General features: G+C 33.0%; 3 protein-coding genes across 3 annotated transcripts; 1 reads left to right on the top strand and 2 right to left on the bottom strand.

Annotated features, from left to right (window-relative positions):
- Positions 1 to 1118: 1118 nt before the first annotated feature.
- LOC142236417 (uncharacterized) lies at positions 1119 to 1532 on the bottom strand. Its single transcript, XM_075307655.1, has one exon. The coding sequence runs from the start codon at positions 1530 to 1532 to the stop codon at positions 1119 to 1121; it is 414 nt and encodes a 137-aa protein (XP_075163770.1).
- A 5932-nt stretch (positions 1533 to 7464) lies between these two features.
- Positions 7465 to 8154, top strand: LOC142219723 (uncharacterized). Its single transcript, XM_075288589.1, has 2 exons — positions 7465 to 7574; positions 7640 to 8154. The coding sequence occupies exons 1-2, from the start codon at positions 7527 to 7529 to the stop codon at positions 8003 to 8005; spliced, it is 414 nt and encodes a 137-aa protein (XP_075144704.1). The 5' UTR covers positions 7465 to 7526; the 3' UTR covers positions 8006 to 8154.
- A 3026-nt stretch (positions 8155 to 11180) lies between these two features.
- LOC142219722 (uncharacterized) lies at positions 11181 to 11746 on the bottom strand. Its single transcript, XM_075288588.1, has 2 exons — positions 11659 to 11746; positions 11181 to 11592 (listed from the first exon to the last, which is right to left on the bottom strand). Exons 1-2 carry the CDS (start codon positions 11704 to 11706, stop codon positions 11230 to 11232), a joined length of 411 nt encoding a protein of 136 aa, XP_075144703.1. The 5' UTR covers positions 11707 to 11746; the 3' UTR covers positions 11181 to 11229.
- Positions 11747 to 12447: the final 701 nt, after the last annotated feature.

Below are 12447 nucleotides of genomic sequence, written 5' to 3'. Positions count from 1 at the left end.
ATAAACATAGATAAATAATTTTATAATGTACACATAAATTTATTTAGGCGTGGACCGTTTTTTACTAGCATTTAACAACATTTTAAATGCCTTTAAAACTTTTCGTGTTTTGTACTTATTTTCATTTTTACCTTTAAGGCCGTTAAAAAATGTGTGTCCATAATGTCAAAATGATAAACAAAACACTTGTCCACACATACACGCAGAGAAGGAATATGATCACCTCAAACATGCTTCAAGAGCAAAATGTTATTTTTGTATGGTGATCATGTAACATTTTTGTCACTAAAATGTTATTTTCTCGTCAAATATAACCTGCTTGCCGAAATCAAATACATGATTTCCGAGAAAATAACATGGCTGCGAAAACCATGTTACATGGTCACCACCCAAAAATAACATTTTGCTCTTAAAACATGTTTGAGGTAATCATATTCCTTCTCTGGGTGTACATAAAATTCTCCTCTCAAGGCGAAAACACATGCTGTTTTTTTTCCAAATCTCTATGCTCTTGGTTCCGAATGTCTATTCTCTTTACTTCGAATACTCGTTCTAATATTCAAATTAAATAATATTTAGACTTAAGCATATCAAATTTGTGGCCTTATCATAAAGCAGTTTTCCGAAACAACATCCAACCGTTTCACAGAAATTGTAAACATATATATGTTTACTCGAAATTTGTAAATTTATATATGTTTACATTCAACATATTATTTTTATGAAACATTCATGCCCCAAACAAAATATATTTTAACATATTAACATATGTGTGCCAAACATTTAGTGTTAGTTTAGGAACATTACATGTTGGCACTTAAATATATTGTGTTTAAAAATTGTGCCCGAAACACATTTTGTTTATATCGGAACATATGAAAAACATATTTTTCTAACAGTGTAACTGAGATAAGAATATATAGACAGGATAGCGGACAAGTCCATTGTGCGGTTTAAAAGTTCGTTAGCAAACGTAGCACTAAGGGTGCTTCATAAAAAGAAGAATTCCTTTTTATTATATGTTATATAATCACTAATAAATTATAAGATAGTTTTTATTTAATTTAAATTACACTTAATATTAATTACACTCATACTTATTTTTTTTAATATACAAACTAATTGTTTTTGACTTTGGCCAGACACCTATCTGGTGCCTTCTCATAGGCACATTTGATAATGTGGAAATATGCATAATCTTTGAGATCTTGAGCACCATGTTCTTCAATACAATCGCGTATCATATCCGCATCACATTTATTCAGTTTCAGGTATTCCTTTAGGGACCAAGCTATACGTCTGAGTTCAGGTCCCTTTTCGGGACGATATACGTTAGTTTCCTTAAGGTAACAAAGCAAATAAGCACGAACTGTTGGAGTATTGTCGATATGGAGCTTTTTTATGTCATCCAAAGTCTCCTTACTTATCGAATGATCCTCCACGCATTCAGCTTCAATTTCAGGTCCATCATCGGGATACCATGATGGTCGTTTTCCAAGATCTAAAATCTCAGCATAAACTTCTCTGATCATGACACATGACCAACAGAGAAGAATTATATATGCAAACTTTTTCATTTTGTTTTGTTTTTTTTTTTTTCGTATTTTTCCAAGCGAGTTTAAAACGTTATGGCATACAAATGCTTACTGATGGCTTAGCAAATTGGTCACCATATTTTATGAAATGTTTAAAGAAATCATTTGCAATTGAATGGCTGTGCTACTGTTTCAGAAAACTTGAAATTCAACTATTTTATTATGGGTATTGAAGATCAGTGGTGGCCAATATTCATGTCAAAAATAAAGTGGGGGTTTACCCAAGCGAGAAACTATCATTTGATGCAAATAATTCTTATTATTGTAATAATTATTTGGAGCAACTATACCTGCAAAATTATCTGGGAATATATATTGTTGCTGTGCATGTTCGAAATTTGTAAAAAAAATTTTCATAATCTAATATAATACCAGGACCAGGAAGTTGCTTGATTGTATATAATCTTTATTATTCAGAAATTTTATCTTCTCTCCAATTTTACTTAAAATAATTAGTTATATTAATTTGTAAAACACTCTTCTTCGACAAAAAAACTTCATATATAATATGACCAAATTACTGTATACATTTTTTTACCTATTTTTAATTACAATAATCATGCAAATTCGTTAAAAGTCTCTAAAAATGTTAGAATCACCTCTTTGTGTTATACCCGTCACCATAGAATGGTAATAGAGGTATAATATGATTATCATTTCGTTTGTAAGACATCGAAGAATCGATTTTCGACTATATAAAAGTATATTATATTCTTGATAAGGGAGAGATTCTAAGACGTTATAATAAATAATGGCACTATCGTCCTGAAATTTGGCACAGTTTCTTTTTTTGTTTGCACACAGGTCAAGATGGGGAGAAATGGGTTTTATTAGCCCCCATTTCTCCCCATCTCCGGATTTGACTTCTTGGGCATATACTCAACGCAATTTTTACACAATTTGTTTGAAATTGGAACTATAGAGGTATTTTGGGACCATGTATATGTGTGCCGAATATTGTGTGTACCGGTCTATGTTATACATAAACCGGTCTCCCGATTTGACTTCCATGGCTTCTACAAACCGTAGTTCTTATCCAAATTTCCTGAAATTCGATACGTTGAGATATTTTACGACCAAAAATGGGTGTACCGATTATGTTGTGAATCGGTCCATGTGTTAGTATAGTCGCCATATAGACCGATCATCTAATATGACTGTTCGGGGATGAACTTATGAAATGCTGGAAAGTGAAACTAATTTGCCTTTCGAAATTACAACACTTGAAGAAATTTTAGTTTTTAATATGAAAATTCAGGAATATTTATTTACAATTATTTTAAGGTGTAATTTTAATTCATTATTTATTACTAGATGTAAGTTTTAAATTAGGTTTTAAGTTTTATCTTTTAGTTTAGCAATATTTACAAAATAAAATTCAATTTAAATTCAAATCTTGGAAATGGTGTAAATAAGGGTTGTTTCAATTTACATTTAAGATTCAATAGGGAATAGTGCAATATAGTTGTAAGTAAAAAAACTAAGTGCAATTTACACTTCAACTTTAGTGCAATATAGTATTAAGTAAAATGGATTTTGTGTTGTGATTCTGTTCTTTTTGTTGATGGGGGTTTTGTTTGTGTCTCTCACTTGTACTTGATGGGTTATGGGGCGATGGGTTTTTTTGTCACTGTTCACTAATTGTCTTTTTGTTACCTGTAAAATAACTTTTGTTTTTAAATGTTCACTTAAAAGTTTTGTTATATGTTCACTTTATTTTATTTATTTAATGATTATTGTTTACAACACTATCACTTATCACGGGGGGGGGGGGGGGAGATCGGCAGCGCGAACGCGAGTTGATTGTCGGTTCAAGACTGGTTCGTTGCCCTCTTGAGTGATGCTTAGTAGCCGATGCAAAGCTTAGCGATAAAACTACAAGCATCGATCAAAGGGCAACTTTCCAGGTAAACAAATAGAAAAACAAAAGGACACGACGATTAAAAATAATTTGTGCCGCTACGCACAGTGTTTCAAAACGGGTTCAAAGAAACTTTGAACAATGACATCTTGGGTTTCTAGACACCTCAATGTAGAGGTATTTTAGATCCATAAATAGATGTTCCAAATATGATGTGTATCGGTCCATGTTTTGGTATAGCCCCTATATAGACCGATCTCCCATTTGAATTTCTTCGGCTTCTAGACATCATAGTTTTTTTTTCTTAAGATTTGCTTGAAATACGAAATCTAGAGGTATTTTAGGTCAATAAGTAGATGAGCTGAATATGGTGTGTACACGCAAAAAAATAATTCTTTCCTCCCAAACGAAATTTTAGACAAACAAAGTTCGTTTCTCATTTGCTTTTCGCTGTAAGGAAGTGTATTTGGAAGAAAAGTATATACTTTTTGTGATAAACGTTTATTCTTTTCCAGGATGTAAAAACAATTTCATAAAGACTAGCTCAAAAAAACATTATTTTCTTGCTAATTGCATTGTCCCTCACATCTTTCTCACATCCACGAGGATTTTTAGTTCTTAACACCTTTTCCTGTAATACCAACAATGTAGAAGAAATTATACGATTTTATAAAGTTTTAAAATTTTTTTACCTTTCGCCTGGACGGAGAATCGAACCGCGGACCATGCACATTGTAAGCCAACACACTAACCACTGAGCTATGTACCTGTTATGGTCATCAATAGATAAATATCCATATAAGTTATATTTATATAGCATAGCTTGCGGCGCCCACGAACCAAATAAACAAAGTTTATTTAACAGAAACAAACATTTAGTTTGGCACCGTGGAGCAGTGGTAGCTACGTCCGACTCTCATGCCAAGGGTCGTGGGTTCGATCCCTGCTTCGGCCAAAGTTTTTTTTTTGCTTTTGTTTTTTTTATATATATTCCAGATATATTCGGAAGATTCCGAAAAAAATGTCCAACATTACATTGTACTATATTAAATTTTGAACTGTAAAGACCTAAAGTCAGAAAAGAACAGTGTTTGATATAAACGAAATGGACTGTGTTGTTATTTCAAAAATAACTTTTTTTATTGAAAAAATAAAAATTTTGAAACAAACGAATTTTTGTGGTGATAAAAGTTTAAAATTTTCGAAGCAATTCAAAAAACTCTAACAAAAGAAAAACGTTTTCGGTACACGTTTTCCAAACGTTTTTTTTCTTTGCGTGTATCGGTTCATTTTTATACCCTTCACCATATGATGGGGGTATATTAACTTTGTCATTCCGTTTGTAACACATCGAAATAGTGCTCTAAGACCCCATAAAGTATATATATTCTGGGTCGTGGTGAAATTCTGAGTCGACCTGAGCATGTCCGTCCGTCTGTTGAAATCACGCTAACTTCCGAACGAAACAAGCTATAGGCTTGAAACTTGGAACAAGTAGTTTTTATTGATGTAGGTCAGATGGTATTGAAAATGGGTCATATCGGTCCACTTTTACATATAGCCCCCATATAAACGGACCCCCAAATTTGGCTTTCAGACCCTCTAAGAAAAGCAAATTTCATCCGATCCGGCTGAAATTTGGTACATGGTGTTAGTATATGGTCTCTAACAACCATGCAAAATTGGTCCTCATCGGTCCATAATTATATATAGCCCCCATATAAACCGATCCCCCAATTTGGCTTTCGTAGCCTCTAAGAGAAACAAATTTCATCCGATCCGGCTGAAATTTGGTACATGGTGTTAGTATATGGTCTCTAACATCCATGCAAAAATTGGTTCACATCGGTCCATAATTATATATAGCCCCCATATAAACCGATCTCCAGATTTGGCTTGCGGAGCCTCTAAGAGAAGCAAATTTCATCCGATCCGGCTGAAATTTGGTACATGGTGTTAGTATATGGTCTCTAACAACCATGCAAAAATTGGTCCACATCGGTCCATAATTATATATAGCCGCCATATAAACCGATCACCAGATTTGACCTCCGGAGCCTCTTGGAAGACCAAAATTCATCTGATTCAGTTCAAATTTGGTACGTGGTATTAATATATTTATGGCCTCAAACACCCATGCAAAAATTGGTCGAAATCGGTACATAATTATATATAGGCTCCATATAAACCGATCCCCAGATTTGACCTCCGGAGCCCCTTGGAAGACAAAATTCATCCGATTCGGTTGAAATTTGGTACGTGATGTTAGTATATTGTATCCAATAACCATGCAGGAATTGGTTCATATCGGTCATTAATTATATATAGCTCCCATATAAACCGATCCCCAGATTTGACCTCCGGTGCCTTATGGAGAAGCAAAACTCATCCGATCTGGTTGAAATTTGGTACGAGGTGGTATTTAACAACCATGCCAAAAGTGGTCCATATCAGTCCATAATTATATATAGCCCCCATATAAACTGATCCCGAGATTTGGTTGTGGAGCCACTTGGAGGAGCAAATTTCATCCGAGACAGTTAAAATTTGGTACATTGTGCTAGTATATGGCCGTTAACAACCATGCCTAACTAGGTCCATATCGGTCTATAGTTATACATAGCCCTCAGATAAATCGATCCCCAATCACACAAAAATTGGTCCATATTAAGTTCATAATTGTATATAGCCCCTACATAAGCGACCCCCATAATTCGTGCAAAAAGTCCATATCGATTCGTAATTATTTGTAGTCTTACCTATACATAACTTTTTTGTCTAATATATATCACGTATGGACTAACTCAAAATTTAGAAAACGATGTTCAGAAGTTTTAAGATACCAAAATCCAAGTAATTCGATTGTGGATGACATTCTTTCGTAGAAGTTTCTACGCAATCCATGGTGAAGGGTACATAAGATTAAGCCTGGCCGAACTTACGGCCATATATACTTATTAGTTATAACCTCCTTATATACTGATCTCCTGATTTGGCTTCCTGCGCCATTAGACCCGAAATTTTTATCCGATTTTCCATAAATCCAAAATTTTAAGGAATTTTATGTCCATAATTAGTTTGCTGTATATGTATTTTTCCATGTTTTGTTATGAGTTCTATTTTAAGAATATTATAGGTTAGCTTTTTAAAATTTTGTCTAAGCTCATTTTGTTTACACCGAAACATATGAAAAACATAATTTTTTTTATCCGTGTGAAGATAGCATGATTACAATAGACAGCCAGAGGGATAGAGCCACAAATAGAATAGAAAAATTGCACTAACCGGTGGTCCATCCTCCGGTTAAGTACTAAACGGAGAATGAGCAATTAAATTTCAAAATGTCAAGCAAATTGAATTAAAAGTGCAAATTATATATGCCTAGTGAGTCGACCGTGGCTATTATTGTTATCTCCATTGTTTATAAAAATGAGTGCAACAATAAGAAATATGCGTTCAATCTTTCCATATATCAAATACAGTGAACTCGCGGTAACGTGAACTAATTGAAACCAATAGAGTTCACGTTAGCGAAAATGTTCACGTTAGCGAACTTCAGCGAATTTCAGAACAAAACATAGCCATATTCGGGAGTTTTACAAGTTCTAGCGTGACAGCCTTTTATTTTTGTTATATTAAAAACTTAATTTAATTTTGTTAATATTAAAAACTTAATTTAATTTTATGAAAAAATTAAAAAACAAAGAGATCGAAAAAATATCAGTGGATCTGGAATTATAAAGCAATTTAAATTAATAAATAAAATTCAAGAAAAAGGCCAAATTAGATCCATAAAAAATTTCGTAAGTGTATTTGAAATTGTATTTGGCATTGTGAATCTGCCTTTAACGACAAATTTCATGTTTTTCAGCGTTACGGAGTAGTTAGTGTAACTAAAATTTTGTTCACGTTATGCGGTGTTCACGTTACCGCGAGCGCACTGTAATTGTTTTAGATTAAACGGAATCAAATAAAAACCATGAATAAGCTTCCTTTGCAATTAGTAGATGTCTCTAATTTATACGTTTCAATACGTTATACGAACAACACGTTTCAACGAACAACATAAAATGAAAATATTTTTCTATGTATTCGCAATGCTTATTGCAGTATCAATGGTAAGATTTTAACAAACATAATCATAAAAAATGCATATATTAATTAAAAATATTCTCCCTAATAGGCCTTCAAACGACCTGATTGGTATCCCAAAAATGGCATTGAAATAGAGAACGCGTGTAAAGCTAAAATTTGTCCTAATGAGGATATCTTAAACAAACTTCGAAAATTACAAATCGAAGATAATGATAAAACTCGCCAACTTATCATGTGTTGTTTAAAGAATACAAATGTCTACAGACCGGGAAATGGACCAGAAGCGGATCGAATTGGTGTTGCTTTTGAACAGAGTCTTAGACTACATTGTGAAGCTGATCTGATTGCAGGTTGCATACAGACATTTAAAGATACCACCAATGAATATGAGCAATTCTTTAATGTTATAAAATGTATATACGATGTTGCACCAGAGAAGTGTAAACCAGAATAACAATCTTTTTTTTTTTAAAGTATAAAGTGTTTAAGCTTATTAGTATCAGATCAACTATGTATATGGGTGAATAATCTGAAAAGGCTCCTTTTCTTTGAGAAAAACGGGACAGTCTTCATAATCAAATAAAAGCAAAAAAAAAAAAAAAATATATTGGGATTTATTATATTAATCACTTAGATGCTATTGGTGAATGTTCATTAAATTTTAGCTGTTTTTAAGAGTTTTATTTTCCACGGGACTGATCGGATTAGCACGGGAGGTAGCCTTTCCTTCTCTGCCTTAACTTTTCGTTTTTCAGCTGCAGATTTTGTTGGAGCCATTTGAAAGCTTTAATTAAAGTTATCATTATAAAATAAATAAGTATAAAAATATGTTTAAATATACATATACATATCTTTTGTATGAAAATATCAGTCCCGTGGCTAATAACTTAACCACGGGACTGAAGCCACGGGATTGATAAAAATTACGTATTTTTCGCTTAAAACTATCAAAAATACATATATAGTTGTAAATAAATAGCAAACGTAAATGCTGTAAGAAATACGGTAGCTTACTTGTATGTTAATAATAATTTAATTTATTCAAAAGAAAAATAACACTTTCCACGGGACTTTTAACTTTACCGAACAAGCACTGAAATAGAAGTACAATTTGTATATATATATATATATATATATATATATATTTGTATATATATATATATATATATATATATATAAATAAATAGCAAACGTAAATGCTGTAAGAAATACGGTAGCTTACTTGTATGTTAATAATAATTTAATTTATTCAAAAGAAAAATAACACTTTCCACGGGACTTATAACTTTACCGAACAAGCACTGAAATAGAAGTACAATTTGTATATATATATATATATATATATATATATATATATATATATATATATATATATATATATATATATATATATATATATATATATATATATATATATATATATATATATATATATATATATATATATATATATATATATATATATATATATATATATATATATATATATATATATATATATATATATATATATATATATATATATATATATATATATATATTTCACCAGACGGACGGACGGACATGCTCACATCGACTCCGAATTTCACCACGACCCAGAATATATACACTTCATGGAATATATTTACTTTAAAAATACGACTTTTTAGTGATAACTTCGCTAATAAAAAACTACTTTTAGCATTTTTTAGTTGGTTTCAATGCTCATTTAGCAGCAACATTTTTTGAGATCTAGTCACTCTAATGAAAAGTCACTCTAATTGAGAAGCTTGTGAACAAACAAAATAATCTGGTTTACTTAACAAAGAGGTCAGCTGAAAATGTACACCTTCGATTACCCGATGGTAATGGTGTGGGCCGCCATAATGGCAGATGGTTACTTCCCGCTCACATTCATCGTTCGTGGGGTCAAAATAACTGTTGAATAGTATCGGGAAAATATCCTGAAGACAATATTTAGGCCCTGGGCAGATATTTTGGTCGCAGACCATGGACTATTGCAATCGAGAAAATTTCCTGAATTGTCGTGTGGTCAAAATAAATGTCGAATATTATCGGGAAATGTCCTGAAGACAATATTTAAGCCCTGGGCAGACATTTTGGTCGCAGACCATGGACCATTGCACTTAGGACGTGTAATCCAAGAATGACCTAAAAAGGAGTTTACTCGCTTCATTTCTACTGCACAATAGCCAGCAACATCTCCGGATCTCAATCCGTAGGACTTTTGCGTCTGAATCATTTCGGAGAGTAAGGTTGGCACCAAAAAATACGAAGTGTCTACCATATCAAGAGGGCACTTGGCCGGGAAAGGGCTAATAAAACTCAGAGCCACATTCGTGCCCCGTGTGATGGATTTGTCGACCGTATAAAGACCATAATTCGTCCCAAACGCAGCAAATTCGAACAATTCTAAACTGATTCTGATTTTTGATTGTTATTTCCGGCAATAAAATTATTTTTATAATTTTATAAAGTTAAAGTTATGAATTTCAGATGGCTTTGATGAAATAAAATTGGCGGCTACATGAGATTATGGATATAATAAAACCATTTTCGTTTTGATTTTATAAGCAATCTTAAATTTGTCACCTAAGTCTCCAATGACATCGGGATTTATGGGGACTACATTCATATCTATTGGAAAAAGTTTATTCACGTACGATATTCAAGCACACTCAAAGAAAATACTCACTCACGATAAACTTTTAAAGAAACTCATTCACGATCAGAAATATAGTAAGTCAAGAAAAATCTAGTAACTTACGAAAAATCGTCATTAAGTTGATTAAAATCGAAAGCGCTAATAAACTAATAAAACTCAAGTTATAACTAAATTTGTAAGTGAAATAAACTCGTAAACGTTATTATGCTCGTGAGCGGGTATATTTCCGTTAGCGTCTTTTTACGAAATTCGCTTGAGCGTTGCCATCAGTCACGAACATTTCAGGAAAATTTTGCTTCACATGAACACCTTAAATTTCTAGTACCGTTTTGCCCATTACTATGAAGCTGCCATTATTGAAATTAGAGGTGTGCGCGTGACACGAAATTCTCGTGACACGCGTGATTCACGTGTGAATCATGTGAGTCGTGCACAAAATCCAAAGCAACTCTCGTGAATGTGCGTGAATGGGACTAAAATAAATATGTCGTGCGTGAGCGTGCGTGAGAAATAAAATCGGTTCGTGAATGTGCGTGAATAAAATTTCTGCAAAATCACGCCCACGAAAAAAAATAAGATTTAATTCATACTCGTATGTTAACTGAAATTAATTTAGCTCTCGAACTATATTCTATTTTTGAATTTTGTTACCTCTGTTGATTTCCGTTTGAAAAATGTCGTGGGTCTCGTGAATCACGTGAATTGTTGTGAATCGTGCGTGAGTCTTTATAAGTAGTTCGTGCGTGAGTACTGGTTTTCATTTCGTGAATGTGCGTGAGTGGGATTGGCTACCACACGTATCGTGCGTGAATAAAAATTTTGCTTCGTGAATGTGCGTGAGTGTGAGTGAAATTTCAGTCACGCGCACATCTCTAATTGAAATCTTATCAAAATATTTTCAAAATTAATTACCGTACACATCTTTAAATGTCCCGCAATACCATTCTATGAATTGAGGTTCGAATAGTTTTATAATCCATTTATTCTATTTCAAACATGTCGCAACTTATTCCTTATGGTAAACATCTTTGAGGAGCTTCATCATAAATACACTTAATGGTTCTGAAGAATTGGTATTTTTCGGGCATTTCATGTATAAATTTCGGAATGCATCCTTGAATTAAATCAATATCACAGTTTAATTTTAGACTCTGTTGAAATGCTACAGCAATACGATCTGCTTCGGGTCCATATCCAGGTCTATATACATTCGTATTTCTTAGACAACAAAGAATTAAATCGCGTGTCTCTTCATTATCATCAATTTTCAGTCGGCGAAGATTTTGCAAAATGCTATCGCTAACAGAAATTTTTGCCATACAATCAGCTTCAATTTCTGCACCATTTTGAGGATACCAATTCGGGCGTTTGAAAGCCTAGAATTGAAAGAAAATGTAAGGAATTGTAAATTCTTATTTGGATGACTTCAGTAGCCGACATACCGCTGATGCCGAAATAAAAAGCGCAAATACAATTACAATCTGTTTCATTTTTTTTCGTATTGTTTAAGGTGAGATTGTTATTGATACTTTGAATGTTTAAAGCCTACTAATCATAAATGGGTTATTTTAATATTATTTATAGCAATTATTATTCTCAAAAACAATGTTTAAAGGCATTATTGTTTCATACAAAGATAAAACTCTTTTTAATCCAGAATTAGGGATGTCGACTGACATTTTTTTATTCAATACGAACTAGATGTATTCAATTTCCAAACTGAATATCTATCGCAAATTAGAGATTGAATTAACCAATATGAATACGCAATATTTTGTCAAATACACAGAAATAGCAAGTATGTGAATAACAGGTTATATGATAAGTCCCCGGTCCAAAAAGGAAAAACCCATTTTTTTGTCAAAATTCGTTTTTATTATTCAACATAGTTCCCTTCAAGAGCGATACAACGATTATAACGACCTTCCAATTTTTTGATACCATTTTGGTAGTACTCCTTCGGTTTTGCCTCAAAATAGGCCTCAGTTTCGCCGATCAACTCTTCATTGCAGCCAAATTTTTTCCCTGCGAGCATACTTTTGAGGTCTGAGAACAAGAACAAGTCGCTGGGGGCCAGATCTGGAGAATACGGTGAGTGGGGAAGCAACTCGAAGCCCAATTCATGAATTTTTGCCATCGTTCTCAATGACTTGTGGCACGGTGCGTTGTCCTGGTGCAACAACACTTATTTCTTCTTCATATGGGGTCGTTTTGCCGCGATTTCGACCTTC

This window comes from Haematobia irritans, chromosome 1, assembly GCF_050003625.1.
Source record: "Haematobia irritans isolate KBUSLIRL chromosome 1, ASM5000362v1, whole genome shotgun sequence".
NCBI lineage: Eukaryota > Metazoa > Arthropoda > Insecta > Diptera > Muscidae > Haematobia > Haematobia irritans.
Note: the sequence above shows the minus strand (reverse complement) of the source record. Positions and strands in the feature narration are given on the sequence as shown.